The sequence below is a fragment of the Sander vitreus genome, chromosome 3 (assembly GCF_031162955.1).
Source record: "Sander vitreus isolate 19-12246 chromosome 3, sanVit1, whole genome shotgun sequence".
Taxonomy (NCBI): domain Eukaryota; kingdom Metazoa; phylum Chordata; class Actinopteri; order Perciformes; family Percidae; genus Sander; species Sander vitreus.
The window spans coordinates 12,198,910-12,220,975 of NC_135857.1; the positions used below are offsets into that span (position 1 = coordinate 12,198,910).

Sequence of the window (22,066 nt, forward strand, 5' to 3'; positions counted from 1 at the left end):
CCCTGATGTTCCGCCGGAAGTCCCTCTTCTTCTGCTCTGTGTGTGTTGCCGTTCTCAAACTCTGTTCCCTTCGGGAAACAACAAACTAAGAGCTAGCAAGCTACACGCTGAAAATGGCAATTTTTTAAGAAGATTTAGATTGTGCAACAAGGCAGGCCTGCTTGGTTCTTTCGGGGAATGATTGGAAAGATTTACAAAGAATATGTTTACTGCATTTACTACCTAACTGGGGCGTTTTGGGACTGATTGGTAGGTATTTGTTATGGACAAAATACACACAGGCGATACACTTGTAAGAGCAAATTACTTTTACCCACGTGTCCAGCTAAGTTAAATAGCTCACGTTATTGTATTAAGTGAAGAGTTAACTTCAGTTAATATTGTATGCTGCGTTTTCTTTTGCAAGGTGCAAATGTTCCACCAAAACAAGTTCCTTCTCAAGTCACCGTCCCTGCATCCACAGCTTAGCACCACCCAACACGATTGTGATTGGTTTAAAGAAATAACAACCCAGAGCATTTCTTTTCTCCTATCCTGGAATGTATCTGTGGTGTAGCTAAACCTTACTCCGCAGAGCTTTGGAGATAGGTCTGGCAATGCGAGACTACAATAGCCACAGAACAGAGTGGTGCTCTCTGTTAGGCAAGTGTCAGCTGCCAGATAGCCGAGAGTGAAGTTGGGCAAGAGGTCTGGGTCATTGTTAATTTTCTCCACTGTAAAGATCATAGCCTGAAGCCAGGGATAAGCTCGCTGGTTAGAACTGCAGCAGGGGGAACACAGGAAAATAATGTCAGGAAAGATGAACATAAGAAATCGAGACATATTATGACAGAGTGTATCAAACATAGACTTTCAGTTCAGGTAAACATGTTCGAGAAAAGAAAAAATGTAATTGTTCAAAATCTTACATTTCATATGAAGCATTAACGTTCTCACTCCGAAAATCCAAATCAGGCTGCGGGGCCTTCACATAAACAGGAAACCTCCAATCACTACATCTCCAGCCTGATAAACGCTACCTGAAATAGACTTTACCATTTTTAACAACCCCCTGGATAAACCCAGGGAGGCAGCAGAGGAGCAGAGCACAGATATGCATGACTTGGAAGATAGGAGCGCAGCGAGGGAAATCCAAATGAAATCCGAAGTATAAACAGCATTCATTAGTTAACACATAAGACGTTAACATTGTTGACATGTTAATACAGCCAGATAAAACTGATGAATATAACAAACAAGAGCCAGAAAAACATAACATCCAGTGAAGAGAATTTATGACCTTTATATCAAATGCTCTTTCTGTTGTTGTCGTTGTTGTTGCTGTTATTGTGGTTGATCATGAAACAGAGGGCGATCTACCAATTGTACAACAAATTAAGTGATATAATACAGTATATTATCTGCTCAAAACATGTTAGCAGGGATGGATACTTACAGCTTCAGTGGTTGTGGGTTATTTCTTGCCACACTAAGGGAAGGAAGAGGAGGACGAAACAGACATCACTGCCACATGGGAGGGGAATCAGATTGTTTCTTAGCAGGAGGAGAAAATGAGTTTGTTACTAAAGAGAGAGAATGGAGTAACTTGGAGCTAGCGCAGCAATGGAGCAAAACCCAGGTGTGTTCATTCAGATCGCCGGAGACAGCAGCAAATAGATGATACAAGTGTACTTTATCTTAATATGAGATACTGTAACTTTTGGTATAAGCCACAGCTCTTCTCTCATTACTGCACTTATTTTGAAAGATCATACATTTTTGATATTTGATGGTCATCAACAACCACACTTTTCAGTGATAGCAGGGGTTGGGTAATTCCATGTAATTATGCAATCAATCTCTCACATCTCACCGTACTGATTATGGGCTATTTGCGGGCATGCTTTTGTAGATGTACAATTAACAGGAGGGATAGATTAGAGTGGCCTATAAAAGATGAGAGGGGTTAGAGGGTGAAGAGAGGGCTGTCATTTTCAGGAGCAGGCCCTGTCAGTGACAAGTGTTACAATTACACCATGAGTGCCCTCTCTTCTCTGTTCTCTCTTTTTTAATGTCCTCTCCACTTTCTAGACCACCTGATCCCTCTCTTCCTCTACTCTCCTCCTTCAGCCTTTGTTCTTAAATAGTCTCCAGTAATTACTGCTCCTCTCCTCTCATCTCCTCTGCCCTCTTCCTAGCCTTTAAAGGAATAGTTTGACATTTTGGGATATAAAAAGCTGTGGCTCACAGCCGGTTGGCTTACCTTATCTTATGTGCATCTAATCTTAGCACAAAGGCTGTAAACAGGGGGAAAAAGATTGAGAAGAAAGGGAAAGAAGCCTGTCTCTCTCTGTCCGAAGGTAAAATAAATCCTTCTCCCAGCACTAAATCGCACTAATCTGTTATATCTTATTTGGGAGGAGGCTTACCTATAATTAAGAGCATCATGAACATTGAACATCGTTCAAAGCAGAGGTTTAATGTCTTGCTTTAAAATATGCCACACAGATTTCCTTTTATAAATGTATGTACATAACTTACGTATGTAAGTTAAGTATGTTATATAAATAAGTCAACGTTGACTCTTGGTTTCACACGTGACACGAGCTGTGGTCTCTTGGGTAAAAGTTGGGTGTTTGTTTGACCCCAGCCACCCAACTGTTGAACCAGGGAATTTGTGTGTCCACCATGACATATGAGCCTACATGACTTTCCATTGCCATTATTAACACAGTATGTGCCATCTCCATGCAAGGTGTTAAGTGGTCTGGTCATTTGAGGTATTTCTGTAAGATCAGGCTGGCTAAGCTAAGCTAAGCTAAGCTATTGAGCTGTAGCTTCATATTTATCCTACAAACGAGAGAGTGGTATCAATCTTATCTAACTCTTGGTAAGAAGAAGCATATTTCAGTGGCGCCCTTGGTAGCTCACCTGGTTGAGCGTGCGCCCCATGTACCAAGGCTTATTCCATACCGCAGTCGCCCGAGTTCGATTCTAACCTGTGGCCCTTTGATGCATGTCATCCCCCCTCTCTCTACCCACTTTCCTGTCTACAGCTGTCCTATCAATAGAAGGCAAAAAAGCCCAAATCATGATTAAAAAAAGAATAACCAAATTTCTCAAATTGTTAAACTACTCCTTGAAATCTTGTGCTTGGTTTCTGCTGCAGTAAGTGTCTAGATAGACAAGGCCTTGTCAAAATTCACACAATATTCTTCATAAAATGCTGTTTAATAAAATGAGTTGGATTTGTTTTCCTGTAGCTCTGGTATTGAACCATATTATTGACCAAACTGAAGAAGACCCATTATACCCTCTAGAGACAAAGTTGCAAGCCCCAGCTGCAGTAGCTCCTCTAGGGGAATACAGTAAGAGGAGCACAGGGCCTAGCACAGCTGGGACCAGGTCCACAGAGAAAAGGATATGGCTGGAATGGCCTCACCTCCAAAAGATAACGGAAGAATCTAAATTGCTGTCAGTAAAATAATGCTTTGTATGAATGGTGAGGAGAGGGGAACAGGCTAGAGTTATTTGGGACCGATGGAGGGCTAAGGATGGATTTAAATCCAAGTCCCCCAGATTTGTTCCACCCTTCCCTGCCGAATGCCAATGTCAACTCTTCACAGCCTGGAGCCTGGCGCTGCACCCATCACAACAAAAACACTAGAGCAGAGAGAGGTGCCATGTCCAAGAGAGGTAAGAAACCCACATTGCACCTATATATTTAGACAAACAAATGGTCCAGAGTTTATTTCAATAAATCTTTCCATGCCCTCACAACCCTTTCTTATTTTTTCTATATTTGTCTCTCAGCTTCGTCCCACAAACTCTTCCCTGTTCTACTGATGGTAGGATGGATTGTTGGCTGCACAGCAGTTGTCTACTTTGTCTTCATTTTTGCTTGGGTACATGATTCCATCTTTAAAGTATATAATATGCTGGTATACACATGTATCAGTGTATGAACAATACAGTGTGCCCTTCCCATATAACGACATTCTTTTAGCAGTTGAGCGCAAATTTAGCATATCAACAAACTAAACTAAGATGGTGAAAATGGTAAACAACAATCTTGCCAAACGTCAGCAACAAAAAGAAAATTGTGAACATAAGCATGCAGAAACTGCTCATTTATCAAAAAGTGTGTTATTTTTACTAATGTATTTTGATTTTCTTTCTTTGGCAGAAAAGAGGTGTGCAGGGAAGAAATTGAATTCATCGTCTCGTCTTAAATATCATCTCTATGTTTTGATAATAACTTTCTGTCAGATGCATACTTCCTGCTGTTTGGCAGATGTGGAAATGCTGATATAAACGTGAACAATGGATTGCAATGGATATCTGCCATGGTCCAGTGGTAATGATGTTTAGCTGTGAAGACAGTTTCCTTTTATTTTCTGTCGCTATAAATCAAAAAAACATACGTACTGTGGTTTTCTCCCTTTTAATTTAATACATCATATAATCCTATTCTTTTAGGTATTACAGATTAAAAATCTATTAAATCTACCCTCAAATAGATGTCCTAATGAGAACACCCACTGTTTTCTATGAACACTGCATGTGTCAGACACATTTGAGTTGTTGTGTATTCAGGCTGCTGCACTTCAGCAGAGCCTTTCAGAGATAACGTAGAAAAAGCAACAGTGTTTTGTAAGTGAGGGGTAGTAAAATGAGGAATGAATATACCTGAGTGTGTGTGTGTGTGTGTGTGTGTGTGTGTGTGTGTGTGTGTGTGTGTGTGTGTGTGTGTGTGTGTGTGTGTGTGTGTGTGTATATGTGTATATGTGTATATGTGTGTGTGTGTGTGTGTGTGTTTGCCTATGTATGTCCTCTGTGTATTCATGTCACACTGCTGGGCACAGAACATATTGGGTGTTAGGACTGGCAATGCCGTTGCTATGGCTACCACAAGTCTGTCTTTTTTTATTATGAGTAGTCCTCACTAATAGGATGTGAAGAGAAAAACAATGGGGGAAAACATTGGGTGGGGATGTTAATTGTTATGTGCAGAGGTGGCCTGAAGAGACATTTTGCTCATAATTTGCTTCATCAAATGTAAGCACTTGAAGGAATTCAAGATTAAAGCTAAACTCAACCTCAAAGATTCCAGCATTTTCATTTCAGCTTGAAGCAATTTAACCACTAATGTTTGCCTGAAATTTCAGTGCAAAACTTGCCATTACAACTAAGCTTCCAAATCTGTAATAGTAGCATGGTCAGCTTTAAAGAGCATGTTCACGTCTGCATTTAATAACAGGGAATTAGATTGTCTGGTTGTTACTGTAGGTTGTGCCACATCCACTTTCCAGCAAGCAGGAGGTGTAAGCCTTATAAGCCTGCACAGGCCCAATAATCCTGTATACTTGGTGTCATGTTGAACATGTGAACCAGATGCAAACATCAATGTAATGAGGTTGAGATGGAAACTTTCTGTACCACAGCAATGCAATAGGGTCAGCAGAAACACATCGCATCCAATAAAACATTTGCATACACATGTTCAGGCAGGAAAATGTGTTTTACAATCACTCTCACTCATACACATGGAAGCTTGTATTAAACACACGCACTGCTTCATAGTAATTTAGAAGCATCTTGAGTCCGTTAACATCTCCAGTCTGTTTACTTCAACAAAACAGCAAAACAGTATCTCTCACTTCCACTTGTCAAGACACACACACACACTCCTCTCAACTCTCGCACTACCAGCCTCAATTTGGCATCACTGTCTTCAGAATAGATCATTATGCAGGTACACCACATGGTGCTATGTAATAAGATGTCTTCCAAGTGTGTTATATTATGCTGTGTGTCTACTGTTTAGATTCCATGCGTATTGCCGTACTGCTTGCAAAATGGAATGGTGATATGGAAAACATGTGATTAGGACCCAAAGTTAACAGATGTTCTATCCTAAGATAAGGCTATGTTAAGGCTATATACAGTAACAACAAAATGAATGGTAGTAATAATTATACATGTCATTTGTGCACAGGTACAGCTTGTTAAACTGCTTTAATAATAATAATTTAATAAAATGTGCTCTAAAAACATACTATTGTTTTTTTTGTCATATTCTAATGAAGGTAGCAATATTGGTAACAGTATTAGCGTTACCAGTAGTTTTGTTTATAGACATGGCCTTGTAACAACCTGGCTTTCAAAGCCAAAAGGAGGTAAGGGATAAGCCAGGTCTTTTTTGGTCTTAAGGGGAACTACGCACATTTTCAAAATTCGCACATGTTTTTCCTGTGGTCAAGACAGTCCAAAACTATTAGTGAACATGAACAACTATCTCCCAAATCCCCAAAAATAGACTGCTAAAATTCAAATGTGTGATGTTATCAAATATAAAGTCTGGAACTGCTCTATAGACAATGAATTGGGAAATATGTTCTAGATCAGTGGTTCCCAACCTTTTTTCCTTGGCGCCCCCCCTACTCATGTCTAAGAAAAGGTGAGCCCCCTCTGAAACCGAAGTTGAGGTTACTCTCGAGATAGAGCCTTACTTTCTTTTTTGATATAGAGGAGTTATCAGCACTTTTTCGTTTCTCCGCCATGTTTCATTCATAAAATAGTGATGCCGTGGCGGCAGGAAAAATGAGGATGATAGCAGCTAGCAGCTGACCTGATGACAGCAAGGGTCCCAGGTTAAGAGGTCTTCTTTGGCCTACAAAGTAGCCTGCCTACAATTTTAAGCAAGAACAAAAATACATAGTTTTTATACAGACTTTTGTATTCATTATATATTCTAGTGTATTATCCTAATTTGTTTAACATGTGCAAATTTTTTTTTTTTACCTCAACCTCAAACCAGATAAAGACTTGCACACCCCCTGTGATCTTTGCCGCCCCCCTAAGGGGTGCCCGGACCCCAGGTTGGGAACCACTATTCTAGATGACACTGAGATGGGAATGTTCTGAGTATGTACTACATTTTATGTTTCAGAACTGAGAATACTACAATAGAATAGAAAAAGAATACAAACATGTGGATTCACAATATTTTCTATCCATTGTCTCTGGAGCAGCTCCACACTTACTTGATACTTGATACTTGATAGCATCACAAGTTTAAAACTTTCTTCTCTGGTTCTGTCTTTGTCCTTTGTAGCTTATGTTCACAAATGTTGATTGAACTTTCCTAGGCCATGGACATAGCATATGGGAATTCATAATGTAGGTGGTGTTTCCCTTTAAACTAGTTGTGACCGCAAAAAGGCCCTTGTATGTGAATGTGATGCTCTTCCCTGACTCAAAGGAAATTCTCAAGTTGGTTATAACAGTAGCATTGGGAAAGATACAGCTGTGCTTTAAAAGAAATCAATACAACTTTAAAACATATCCAGATACCAAAAGCTACAATTTGACTTATATGATTTAGTTGTGTAACTATACAGCAGCTACATTTTGATGCCAGCATTACAGCCAGTCCAGATGTCAGGAAATCCAAGTGGCTAAAAAAAGATATTCAGATAATTAAAAACTGGAGAGGAAAGAAAGATGGCATGTCTCTCTTTAGTTTATGCCTCTATGATATTCCTTAAGAGTGACTCATCCTTTCAGTCAGCTGTATCTGTGTATCAACAGTGTGTAATGATGCAAGATGCCACTGAACTGCTGTTCTTATAGACTAATTGGCCTAACAAGCGCATCAAAATGGAAACCAACATGAAGATTGTAACCTAAAGTAGCCCCACAGAGTACTGCATGTCAAAGAAGTGACAGAAAATGTTTTATATCAGCTGAACCAATTAAGTGCTGTGACCTTCTTGCAGTCCTAAACTTGAAGCAGTAAATTGGAATTGCAAATACCGACAGTGTCACTGACTGCAATAAGATGTAAGAGTAATAAAACAGATCTTTCACCTGCTGTTAACAGAGGATCAATGGTAACTTTAATGGCGGCAGTCGCAGTTTCTGTACAATAACTTCAATCAAGAGCGGATTTCTTGACAAATGTTGTTTGCTTAATTAAAGCTATTTGCAGGCTTGAAACAACTTCTAAAATTCTTGAATTACTTATTGGGTCTTGAGGGATAAATGCTTTTTTTTGTAAGGAAAAGGTAAGTGCACTGCTGTAGCCAAGTCAAAACGTGAGGAGAAAAAAAAAACATCCATGGCTTTCTCCAGATTGCTAAATAATAAATGCAGAAATCAACAGGTGGTTTGTATTTTTTCGTTTAAAGAAATAAGACAATAACATAATATTTAAAATAAATTGGATGTTTTTTTTATGTAAGTAAGTCACCATAGGTTCAGCTGAACGACACCGATGTGTTGAACAACCACATGATGTCACTGTTTTACATTAATTATGGAGTGAGCATATACTGTGTACCTTTGTGACAGCTCAAACAGGAGATTTAGAGAATCTGTATTCTGGGATAGATCAAGTGAAACTTGCAGTTTCTAGATTTCCACTAGAGTGATTTCCATAACTAGAGAGAGACAAGTTGGCCACCAATGGAAAACAGTTTGAAAAGGTTCATCATTAGTCGTGACTGTAATATTTATATTTTGAATAGGTTTCACTGTCTGTCATTGAATGCTCACAGGTGATTGTCAGCATTGTTACTGTAAATATTGGTTATTTGAGACTCACTGTGTTGTACACTATGTGTACAGTGTGTCAATTATTTCAAATATATAAATCCTTGACACGAGTCAAAAACGACACATGAAAGGTGTACTGTTTTCTTTTGCTGCCTGTGCATTCACTACGTAAAAGCAACATGATTTTAAATGGAAGAATCCACTTAATTTATGTTTTTTATCATATATCATGTATTAAATCAAGAGCACCAAAAACAGTACAACTTTCTAATGGAAATAGGAGATAATTATTATTTTTCTTTTATACCAAAGTATTGGTGAGAAAGCTGTGGCTACTCAAACCTTTTACAGAAAGTCGGTCAAAATGGTTAGTTATTAGTGGCTTTTAACAATGAGAGCAGTGAGAGTGCACTTCACAAATAGGAGATCCTTTCAAATGAAGTGTGCAATAGCATGGTGCCCACTCTTATCGCCTACCTGAAACACTGTCTCACTTATGACCCTAATCCATCATTTGCATGTATATGTGTGTACGCACGTGTACTTTTGTACACGTGTTCTTTAAAGCCCCCCTCCAGTCAGTGTTACTTCCTGTTCAACAGTTAACCTTCTTTCTCAAACAGAGAATGGGTGTGGATAATAGTCAAACATAACCAATAACCATGGCAACCAGATTGCAGCTACAGCATCTTGGATAACAGCCATAAGTCACTTACAGTAACTGGATGAATTTACTGTTCATCAGACCATAAATGAGGCAAGGATTAGTATAACACAGACTCGCATTGCACTGTAATGTTTTGAACAGTACTTTTCTCTCGTTGAATTGAGAAGATCTTCGTGTCTGGGCTGAAACTTGTTAGAGGCCGGTGCTGGTGCACGTTGCAAACCTCCTTACACCTCTCAGCAACATGTCTATCCTTCCTGCGGTGCGCTGTGGCCCGTAAAGATGGCAAAGAAGAGAGCGAGTGAGAGAGTCATTCGGTGTGTTTCTACCAGTGAGATTTCATGCCTTGATTACACCAGTTCGCCACACAAAGGCCATTATGAAATATGTAACAACACACGTGGATGAAGCTAAAAAATAAAATGAAGACCCTCAGTTAGCTCATGCAATAGGTCATGCTAGCTAACGAACATTACACCTAACTAAGTCAGCCGTATGACCTGCCGATTTTACTACAGTCATACGTCATGTTCCTGAAATATTTGGCGAACAGTGTGTTAAGTCAACATTGTCAGAAAATGACACAGAAATATTAAAATTTCAAAACACACTGGAGTGGGCCTTTAAGGTGTGCATGGGGTGTGTACACACATATGCATATAATAGTGTTCTGTTCCCCTTTCATACATCTCAGACGCCACACAATGTCCCAAGCACTGCCACACACACACACTGACAAGCATTCCAGAGGCTGCATGCCTGCCACCCCCCCCCCACCCAACACACACACACACACACACACACACACACACACACACACACACACACACACACACACACACACATACCACTGGACCCACTGTTAGGGTCACCCAAAGGGCACATGAAGGAAAACTGAGTCGTTTTATGACCAGAGGGCAACAGAGGGGAGTACAACTTTGTATTGAGAGAAAAAACAAAAGGTCTAACACGGGTGAATTTATAAAAAAATGACTTCAAGATCAAAGGTTTAAAGTACAAAGGTGTTAATTGTGTGTGTCTTTTCTTTTTTTTTACTGACAAAAATATTTCCAGTCATGTTTCTTATTCTCATTAAGTTTAAAAGTTCCAAACATCCCCCATGCTCCATGTTCTTTCAGGATAAATCCTCAGCAGTCCATGGTGTACAAAGTGCAAAACACTCTGTTCACCCTCCCAGGAACATGCTGAGGTGTTGTAATGTTAGCTGTGATGTTAGAAAGCTTAGCTGCTAATGAGAGGGAGGGCGAGAGTACGAGGAAAGTGGGTGGTGTGACCCTTCAGTTAGCTAAGCGCTAGCTGCCACCGAGAGCAAAAGGGGAGGCCAGGAAGTAAATAAGAAATCGTAATTACTATTAAGCTGAAATCAGTACTGAAATGAGTCACACAATCGCACAAGGCCGACTGAAGCGATCTTGCTTAATACTGGACCAATGTCAAAGAATGTTGTTCCCATCAGTCATTTAGACACTAAGACATAGGAAAAAAAGGGTCCTGGTTGAAAAAAAAAGGAAGTTACCCTTTAACATATGTGTATTTGCACAAGTGTGTTGGTTCTGGCCGCTGCTGCACTCCCCATTCCTAGATATTTTTAACACTGGGCATCAAAGTTTGGCTATGTTTCTGGTGCTCCTACTTGGCACCCCTGCCCTACACATCCTGTGTGTTATAATTCTCTTTGGCTCTCATTTTACATCTAAACTTCTTGATATTTTTTCTTATTCACTGTACTTCCCTGACTGTTTGCCCAAGCCTTCTCTGTGCCAGAAAATGTGCTTGCTGGTTCACTGCGCCATGGGGTATATTTATCAGTAGGCAGCTTGGGAGCACCCATAAATATATTGCCCTACTCCTTCAATGCTTATAGGTCCAATTAGTGAAGAAAGAGTTTGGGCTAATGCTGCATTTAAATTAACTTATTGTTTTTTCTTTTTTTTCCTGTCTCTGTGGAAATTACTAAATGAAACTAAACCCCCATGTTCCCAATACTCCAAGCCAGTTAATGTATGAGGGGAAAGAGAATGTAGGAAAATCTCTCTATAGTTTAACCTATTTTACAAACATCACAGACAGCAGCAAAGGGCAAAGGAACATGCTGCAGAATGTCTGCTTTGATGTGGATTTTAACAAGATTTCTATATGTAAAGTCACCGAAGTCCAAAAAAAAAACCATCAAGTCAGCAACATCAAGATATTCTGTACAGTCATGCAGTGCATAATTTAAGTCTGACATGAAAATAATGTTTCTCATTTTGAGGCTCTCTGCAAAAAATAGGCACCAACACTTAAGATGGAATGTAACATGTCTTTGTATCAGATTTAAGAGCTTGCAATGCATTTATAAAGAAGCCTGATTCAGATGCTAAAACAACACATGCACACACAAATACATAAACAATCCTTCGCCTGCAGGCTCAGCGTGTTATTTAAAGATTTATTTTGAAAGAAAAGACAATGCTCCTCAAGATGATTATCAGTAATTATTATAAAGTATCTAAATACAGGCAACTGAGGTATATCTGTCTTTCTACAGGTGGAGTGTGAGAGAGAGAGAAAGAGAGAGAGAGAGAGACACAGAAAGAAAGAAAGCCTGAGGGATTGAGCGACAGTGACAGAGAGACAGAAAGCTTGCACAAACAATGAAAATAACAGAACATGGGAAACATCAATGTATAAAGGACATGGGGGGTGTTGTATACTGTCTGAAGAAGTGGTCTACATGATCATGGTGCATCATTCATTGCAATGATTTCTATATAAAAGGCAAAGGCTAAAATGTCCACAATTACCGAACCTTGTGTTACAGCCTCAGTTACACTTTAACGTAGAAAATAATGCCATACAAAACCATGAAAACTGTGTTCTACTGACTTGATACAACCTTCTGCATTCAGAAAAATGCATGCACTGTTGAAAGAAGTGCATTGACTTCCAGCAAAGATTCAACCTGCAGTTTAAAATAGATAAATCCTTCGAAAGCTTAGTTATATCATCATCTGTTGACTTTTGCTTCAATGTGTAAAAGAAACATTCAAAATAGATGGCTCATATGACGCACTTCCTGTGATTAGACGAAGATCAAACTGAGAACCTGCCACACCTTTCTTAAATAGTTCAACATTGTGTGTAATACACCTATTCACTTTCTTGCCAAGAGTTAGTTGAGGATATTGATACCACTCATATCAGCCTATTTAATATAAAGCAGCCAGGAGATGGTTCTGCTGGAAACAGGGGAAACAGCTAGCTTGACCGTCCAAAGGTAAAAAACAAATCTGCCTACCAGCACATTTAAAGCTAACCAATTAAAACGTTATATATATTTTAGGGCTGTCAGCATTAACGCGTTAATTGTGATGCGATTAAGGGCCGAGCATAATACGTTAATTTTTTTAAATCGTATTAATCGCATGCCGCCATTTATTAATTTATTTTCACTTCACTCGGCTTTGCGTCGTGCCTAACAGGCTACTATTTTGCCGTACTTCCTCGTAACACATCCTGCTGCTGCAGGAATAGCAACGCGGATTTCGGTGCCTCATTCTGGTGCCATTGATATGTCTGCACTTCTCTCTGATGCTCTGAAACAGACGTTACAGGCAACAGAACACATTGCTGCACGTGACGCTAATTAACACTACACTCGACAGCAGCTAACGTTAGCCTACCGCTAGCTAGTAGCTGGATTAAACACGGTTAAAATGCTGACGGCTAACGCTAAACGGTATCAAGTTTGTCTGTATTTCACTGTAGAGGATTCAACACCGGGATGTAACAATCTGCAGCTGCCGTTGTCGGATAAAACACAGACGGTGCGTTCAATGAAACTGGTAATTTACAGCCTCGTGGTGCATTCAAAGTTGTTGTTAAATGCCCTTTTCCCATCTGGTGGTTTTTTTGTCATTCAACAGCTATTTACTAGTGAAATAAGTTATTGTTATAGTGATTACGTTATTATTAAACATTTAATTTTGACAATATGGCCTTAGCAATAAACAAGCTGTTCTTTAATGTTGCCAACTGTTTAGTACCCTTCTTTTTTTTTACTTTCTTAAAAAGGTTCAGGCACCGTTAAGGCACCGGTACCGTTTTAAAAGTACCGCTTTAGCACCGGTATCCAAACCAAACAATATCCAACCCTAATATTGACTCTAGATTCAAATGTGTGACTAGATTAAATATAATAAACAAATACAAATCTTAAAATCAAGTTCATAAAGTCATTTTCTTTGCATTCATTTGATTCCCAATCAAGATGCACTGGTAAGAATTGCTTTCCATTGTTAATATGTACTTAAAAACAGTTCTGAAATGCAAAATAATATAATTTTAATCATGTGATAAAACATGCGATTAACTATAGAAATTCAACGATTAATCGCGATTAAGAAAATGTAATCATTTGACAGCCCTAATATATATTTTTTTTTTATCCACAGAAAAATGAAAGGGTAAAGACTCCAAGTTCTCAAGTCCTGTCATCACCATCAGGTTGCGGGCAGCTGGCGAAGACTCCAGGAAGTCACTGCTCTCAGCCAAGAAACAGTCCGACACAACGCCCCGCAAAACCACAACTGGTACTGTACTGGTTAAAAAAAACAAGAAGTAGCCAGCTCATTACTGAGCTTTCCATGTCATTGTTTTTTTTACCTTTGGACAGAGCCAGGCTAGCTGTTTCCAGTCTTAATGCTCAGCTAAGCTAACCGCCTGCTGGCTGTAGTCTAAAGACACGAGAGTGGTATTGATCTTCTAATGTAACAGTCGGCAAAAAAAGCAACAAAAAAGTCAAACTATTGCTTCAATGATACATTTTCGTGTCCTTATTTTCTCCTGCAAATACACATTCACACAATCAGACACAGCAGCACAACAGATCATGTAAGGCATACCAATTTGCTTGACGAACAGCAAGCAGCGATCATAATGAATTAAAAAGACTGGAAAACACATAGAGACATACATCCACGCAGAAACACACAGGAGGCTCAGTGAATGTATAAAAGGGTCTGGTGACTGTCGATTGTCAGCTCAATGATTCATGACCAGCTGTGTTCAAGGCAAAGTTTGAATTTTGGTTAATTTTAAATACTGCTAATGAGCAGCAGCTGGCTGTCAACTGCAGTTAAGTCATTATCATTAAATATAGAACAGTATTGTGTAATATGCTATCACGGTTAAAAACATACTGGTCTATTCAGCAAAATAAATTCAGATTTTCTATAATAATTTACTTAATCTAGTTCTAAGTATTAACAAAGAGTACATTATGAATACATTGTAGAGTGTATCAGCATGTAGATGAAGGCTTAAACCAGCTGAGGTTTGATGAGAGCCATACAGCTCTGTCCCACATACAGAACAGTGGTTCAGCCCTGTTACATGTGTATGAGCGTGGGTGGGTGGGTGGTGTATTCACGTCAGTGGATTGGAGCACATTTGTCTGTCTGCCCCTCTCTTGACAAAAACACTCACACTCACACACACACACACACACACACACACACACACACACACACACACACACACACACACACATTGGCAGACTCGCAAATGATGAGTAAAACAAGATGAAAAAAATTAAACAGAAGGAGTGATTGTATCCAGTGAGTAGAGGAATACTCAGGCTGATTGAATGAACTACAGTATCAGAGTCGGAGAGACAGTGCTCCATCCGTCCGTGAGGGTACAGTCCACTGCTTTCCGCGGAGGAAGTGCATACTGCAGTGTCAATCCACCGGCCTTGGTCCATTCAGTAAAGAGCTAAGGGGAGCTTTCACTTCCCTGTAGCCCCCCACGAGTGCTCCAACAGTCAGAGGGGAGAGGTACTGCAGGGGGACAGGGGCAACACTATCCCACAGTTCTGTGGATCACCACACACGGCAGATGTTGGCAGGGACCATGTAGCTGTTCTTGTTGCAGTTGAATGCTTTGGCAAATTCTGGGAAATTCTGAAGGGAGCCCAGTACCCTGTAACACATACAGAGGAGATTGTTGGTTGGGGTTAAAGTTGCTGTATTAGAAGGTTACTTGTAATTGAAATGTACACAACATCATCAATCGTCATTTTATCAAGTTTTTAAAATGTACTACATTTACACATTTACACATACACTGTAATTTGTTTCCTGCCCTTTGCCTCATATGACTGATTGATGTAAAAGAAAAAACATCGCTTTGAATTAACCTGAATTTCCCTGGACTGTGTACATCTACTTTAATGGAATTAACTGCTTGCTCTGGTCGGTGCGTTCCACACCACACCTGAAAAAAACAGAGATTAGGACATACAGCATTAGACCAATACAATTTACAATATACCAATATAATGCATGTTTTCAATTCATTCATCAATCCATTCATATATCCAAACTGCCCACCAAAGTGTCTATCATCCATCCATTACTGTAATCCATCCATTTATCATCCATTTATGTATCCATCATCCAACTTTACTCAATCCATCCATCCATCCATCCATCGAGACATCAATCAATCAATCAATCAGTCAATCAATCCAACCACACATCCATCAACTACCTGAGCAAAGTTTAAGAAGAAGAGTTGATTGTGGGAAAGGTCAATGCCCGGCAGTGATGGCTCCTCTCCATGCTCTTCCACATAGTTCTTATAGGCCTGTAGTATTAATATGAGACAAATGTTCTCATCTTATATCACAGCTGTTTTTGAAAAATATCAAAAAAGTCTCAGAATTACCTAATTGTTGCTGATTATAAACACTTGGCCAAAAAGCATTCCATATTACACTTCTGCTAATTAAATGTAGATGTTTCAATTAATAAATGTACCTAATGTGCCACATAATACCATTTCTGACTCATTACTATTCAATGATAAACTTGGAAAATAAGCAGTAAACGGTTGAACGGTTCAAGACGTGGTTGTTATTCTGTTGTCTTCATCAAAATTATTAATTTCTGAGAATACTTCCTATAAACTCCTTATACAGACTTTCACATGCTGGGCTGTTTGGTAAATCCTGTGTATATGAAAAATACAACTGTGTTGTTGTGGAAACTATTTATTGATTTATGTAGCAAATTGAAAATTGCTGCAGCAACTAATCTAAACTATATTGCCAGCCTTTTAGTTATCATTTTAATGCTAATTCATGTCACTTTGTATATACTGTCACATTCCATGTCCAGCATGAAACTCAAATAATAGTATACAGGCATGTTTGAAACCTTGTAACTCACAAAGGAGATCTCCGCAAATCTCCAGGAGCAACAAAATGGACAATGTTAATGTAAATAAATATAAAAGAAATACTACAACATCATGGTTGACATAAAGTAAGAATATTTATTATCTCATATTGCATTCAAATGTGTGAATGCCCTTTCTCTGTTCACCTCTAATAAAAAAAATCAGCAGCAACATTATGTCCTTTATTGTTGTGTTTACAATAACTAATGAGCCTGTCAGTGACCTGGCAAAATTACACATCTATTAATGTTAGCAAGCAGATGAAAATAAATCCTACTAAATCCTATCCCTCCGTCATCTTTAAACCAGGACTTTTAAACCGAGTTCCCTCCTTTGTTTTCAGGCTCATTACCTGATATGCCTGCCGTATCCCTCCATTGTCAGCAATGTTCTCCCCGAGGGTGTTGTTACCATTTAACTGGGATATAAGTAGAGAAAACACAAAGATAGGCAGGGAAAAAGGACAGAGGGAGATGATATTTTTTTGCTCTGTATTTCAGCAAATCACAGATATCACTTTTCTGCGATACATGTACAAGAAAGCATTGTCCCAAGGGATAAAAGAAGCATAGTTCAAAGCAATAGGACAGAGGGAGAGAAACAAAGAGAGGGAGTGGGATTGATATGTCAACAGAAAATATTAAAGGTAACTGAAGCAGAGAAGAGATGAGCCTGCAAAACTGGGAGAAAGATGAAAATGGATAGGCTGGCAAAAGTAACAGGAAAGCAAATAAATGGGCAAAGTTTGGGACAATATTTGAGAAAAAGTAAATTATATAAAAACTTAAAGAAAGAAGAAGGAGAGAGAGATTGTCTACCAGGACATACATGAAGTCCATTGGCCAGGTCCCAGGAGAAGTTGCCATACTGATTGACGATGCACTTCGACAGGTCCAGGAACCTATCAGTGGAGTCTGGTGTCCACCAGTCCTTCAGATCACCATCTTTATCATAGTTACGACCTAAAACAAGAAGCCAAATGCATTAAGGCTTGGCTGGTTGTATTTGTTTAACAAGAAAAAAAGGATTGGGACACCTCTCTATGCCCAAACATCCATTATGTTGTTATCTGAGACAGCACAAACATGCTGCAAGTGACGTTAATTACAGGTTTCCATTACATTTCACTCGTTTCCATTGTGTTTCTGGGTGACTTGCAGTTGTGGATATCAGTATACAAGAATCCTAACATTGAACATAATAACATTGCATAACTCAATGAAAAGTATGCTTCTTGGAGAAACAAAGAGCAATAGTGTGGACAATCATACCATTGTCATCAAAGCCATGTGTGATCTCGTGACCGATCACCATGCCGATGCCACCATAGTTGAGGGATTTAGCCTGGCCTTTGCTGAAGAAAGGCGGCTGCAGGATACCTGCAGGGAAAACTGACACCAGGGGGAAAGAAAAAAGAAAAGAAAAAAAGAAGTAGAAATAAAATGAAAATGTAACTTCTTTGGGTTTGTCTTTACACAACTTGCTTTACAAAATGCAGAATGTTAAATAATTGCACACACGTTTGCATGTGCACATGTGAAAATACCTATTTGGTTTTTGCTGGATGAGTAGAAGGCGTTGACAACAGCAGCTCCAGTTACCCACCTGTAGAAGACACGGAGGGTGGAATTAAAGAATGATAAAGTGAGGAGCAATATAGTGCAGCATGCTTAAGATTTGATGAGAGATAAATATGACTATATAATAGTATGTATGTTTGCATGTAAAAAGGTTGTTGCTGCTCTTATTTCTCATATATTTTATTTACTTATGTGTGTGTGTGTGTGTGTGTGTGTGTGTGTGTGTGTGTGTGTGTGTGTGTGTGTGTGTGTGTGTGTGTGTGTGTGTGTGTGTTTTCTTTGTCAGTTTCTAAGAACGGCACTAAGGCAAATTCCTACCGACTGTGTTGACAAGGCAATGCAGTATCAAATTAACCTGTGATTAATGACAATGAGTTAATATTAGCATTACTGCTGTGCTCAGTGGAAGGCTGAACTGTATGTGTGAGTAGGAGTTTGTGTGGGAGAATGTGAATGCACTGTGCTAAATGCAAGATGGTCTGTCACACTACAAGCACCATAAGTGAATAAGTCATTTATTATTAGTGATTACATAATAAAAAAATGTAACTTTAAATTACTACACAACTGGAACAAGCCTGTTTGCAGAACAATAATTTAACCTTGGCACCAGAAATACATCAATTAAATCTTACTCCTCTTTGTTGACTTTGACTCTGAGTTTCCGCAGGCGTTTCTTCTGCACATACTCCAGGTTCTGTAGGATGTTTTCAAAGTACTCCTCTGCACTGTAGGCCAGCTAACACCAACACACAGCCAGAGAAACAGGAGGATTAGCCCTGATGAGCGCTATCAACACTTGGTCATATATTCTCCAGCAAAACTCATAAAAGCCAAGAATTCATCAAGCTGTTTTCATAGAACTGATATGCAGTTTTGATGAACCTGCTCAGGTATTCTGTTACATTAATTCGGTTAAAAAAGAAAAACATTCACAATCACACCATTTCAGACACTCACATCTTTGTACTCATTGTTAAGGTATTTGTCATCCATGATGTTGTCGGAATAGCCAATCCGCTCCCGAATAGCTCGGGCCTACAGAAAAGTAGAGGAGACAATTTGACAACGTTTTAGTCATCACATATCCGAAAGAAGTACAATACAATACAATACAATACAATACAATACAATACATTGCATTGACAGTTCATTATAAACAATACCCTTGGGCTGGAGTAATCTGTCCCCCCCCCCCCCCCCCCCCACCCCCCCGATGGCAGGCATGCTAACCTTCTCCTCAGCTGCTTTCTTGGTCTCTGCGTCCATCCAGGTCAGGTCATGAAGGTTACTAATGAACACTTCTCGAATGTCTTTAATCATCTCCTCCATCTGATGCCCCCCCCCCCCACACACACACACACACACACACACACACACACACACATAAAGAGAAAGAGACAACAGTCACAAATATGCCACTGATATTTCACAATCAAATATATATCCTGAGAAAATATAGTGTGGGAGTTTTTCTCATAAGGTCTGCAGAAAGGATGCAGTGGAAAGCACACACTGCAACATATTGTGCAACACAGTCATAAAAATACACTTCCCTGAACCAGGCCCTATCATTAGATAGTCACATATCAATATAAACACTCAGGGTTACATTCCCTCTGTGTAGAAGTGTGGTGGCCCTGGGTAATATTACCGGTAGTGTAATAATGTTTTATGCGATTAATAAGACAGATGGAATAATAATAAAAATATCAATTATTTTTACATATGAATAAAGGGAGGTGAGGCAATGGCAGTCAGAATTATATCATGTTTAGTGACAATTAAAAGTGTGGTATGTAAAAAAAGTCTTATCTAATGTTCTACACTACTGTAATGGCAAATTTGCAGATGCATTAGTTATAATGCTACAAATTTACATTCTACATCTTAAGACATCCAGCCGTTTGGGATTGAATTACTGAGTTACTGAAATAATCCAAAACTTTATAACTGTAATTTATAGAAGTGGTACTTGAGCCTAATGTTTCACAATTAGTAAACAAACAAGTTATGCTGTTCTTATTAAGCAAATAAATGTTTGGAACAAAACAAATATTTCCATGTCATACTGGCTCAACTGTAGGGATCTCACGATAATGAGATATACCGTTCACACAGTAAAAAATGTGACAATAATTCACATCCAAAGCTCAGTTGTGGCGTAAACTTAAGTATATATTCTATGATGTATTGCTCTTGCGTTACAGAATTAACAAGAATGTGCCTGCACGCAGAGAGACAGACTGACTGACGCCACCACGATGGCATAATGCTGTGCAAACTTTGTACTATACCATGGTGATAGGACATCCAAGTTCTGTCCGCAAACAAAACAAAAACAGAATAAGAATAATTAACGAAAAAGTACCTGAACCAGTGAAAAAATGAAAGCCAAATAGGAAGGGGGAAAATGACAGTAAAAACTGCAGGGAGAACGAAGGTCACCCTTCCAGATCCCTCTAACCACAGCTGTGCTCTGAGACCGCAGCGAGCTGACAGAGGCATTTCAGTGTCTCATCCCATCAGCAGACCCCTCGCTGACACACTAAATGACCACTCGGACAACACGCTGTGGTTCGCCACAAACCACCAGGGACCGTACTGATAGGCTTTTCTTAAAATCTTTTAGCATACAGCGTGCGTGCGTGTGTGTGTGTGTGTGTGTGTGTGTGTGTGTGTGTGAGTGTGTGTGTGTGTGTGTGTGTGTGTGTGTGTGTGTGTGTGTGTGTGTGTGTGTGTGTGTGTGTGTGTGTGTGTGTGTGTGTGTGTGTGTGTGTGTGTGTGTGTGTGTGTGTGTGTGTGTGTGTGTGTGTGTGTGTGTGTGTGTGTGTGTGTGTGTGTTTGTGTGTGCATGTGCATACACAGATGTTTGTGGTTGCATGCATGCATGTCTGTTTGCATGTAAAACGCTACAATATAATTTGCATGGGTCAAATGCAGGGTTTATAATCTGGTAAGTCTACAAAAGCTGTATGTATCATTATAGTTTGATCTAATCCACTGCTATTCAATTTGATTTAATTCACTCTGTCTCCAAATAATGAACAAGTACAAGTCCTGCATACAAAATCCTTGAGTAAATGTAGAGAAATAGTATAATCATAACATCCTCTAAGAATCATAAAGTACTCCTTGTGCAAAAGAAAAAGTGATATATTATTATGTATTATATTTTGGATTAGTGTCATAGTTTTATTAATGAGTGCCATATTTTACTTTTGTCTTATCTTTAACTAGTAAAAGATTATACATATAGCTGTCAAATAAATTTCATGGACTTAAAACATGCATTGTTTGCTTCAGAATCACAGTGTCACGACACAAATTGTTTCCTATTGGCCACCAGGCTGAGGTGGGTGTTGCTTACCTGCCTCAAAGAGCTTACAAAGCAGACAAGAAGCAGACCAAGGGTGGGCCGGCTTTGGAAGAGACACAATCAGAGTCGAGGGACGAAGTTTTCTTTTTCCCCATCAAGTTGTGTTAATGTTTTTTGTACGCGTCTTAAATGTCTATAAATGAACTATCAACGGAGTTTCAACGCTGATTGACATCACACTGAGGACTGGGCTGGTCAGAAAGACAGAGCAATACTGTGCCCTGGCTATGACAAAGGTAGGCCTCTCATCCTTACTTTTAGCCTGGCTGGCCGAGTGTTTAGCTCTTGTGTATTCAAATGCACGAGAAAGCCAAGTCTTAGGGCTCCTAGACATAACAATAGCATTAAGGTTTTCCCAGAGTTGTGGTTATGCCGTGACAATAGTATGGTAGTGCAAGCATTAAGTAGCATAAATGTAAATGCTCAAGTACATATAAGTTACTCTAAAATCTATATAAGTTCAGAACTTGTGTAAAAGTACTTTGTTATTTTCTACTGGTGGAAATATATATCTGTGGCTGAGAGAAGGTTGATATGTGAGGAGTGCAGCATGTGTGCCAGCTGCAGGTCAACTCAGCACGCTTACACACACATATGGTGTATGTATGGCCATGTATTTGAGGAAAGGGGTGTTGACTTGGAGTTATGTGTCACTTT

General features: G+C 39.3%; 2 protein-coding genes across 2 annotated transcripts in view; both read right to left on the minus strand.

Annotated features, from left to right (window-relative positions):
• Positions 1-22,066, minus strand: part of LOC144515288 (extracellular calcium-sensing receptor-like) — a 193,621-nt gene that overhangs the window by 77,867 nt on the left and 93,688 nt on the right. The window lies entirely within an intron of this gene.
• LOC144515286 (neprilysin-like) overlaps positions 11,644-22,066 on the minus strand; it is a 36,101-nt gene continuing 25,678 nt past the window's right edge. The window contains exons 14-23 of the mRNA XM_078245995.1: positions 19,264-19,362; positions 18,991-19,068; positions 18,666-18,769; positions 17,997-18,055; positions 17,722-17,841; positions 17,279-17,412; positions 16,803-16,868; positions 15,761-15,856; positions 15,408-15,484; positions 11,644-15,190 (exon numbers count right to left, since the gene is read on the minus strand). Coding sequence (XP_078102121.1) covers positions 15,091-15,190; positions 15,408-15,484; positions 15,761-15,856; positions 16,803-16,868; positions 17,279-17,412; positions 17,722-17,841; positions 17,997-18,055; positions 18,666-18,769; positions 18,991-19,068; positions 19,264-19,362 — 933 coding nt within the window. The 3' untranslated portion in view covers positions 11,644-15,090. The remainder of the gene's footprint in view (positions 15,191-15,407; positions 15,485-15,760; positions 15,857-16,802; positions 16,869-17,278; positions 17,413-17,721; positions 17,842-17,996; positions 18,056-18,665; positions 18,770-18,990; positions 19,069-19,263; positions 19,363-22,066) is intronic.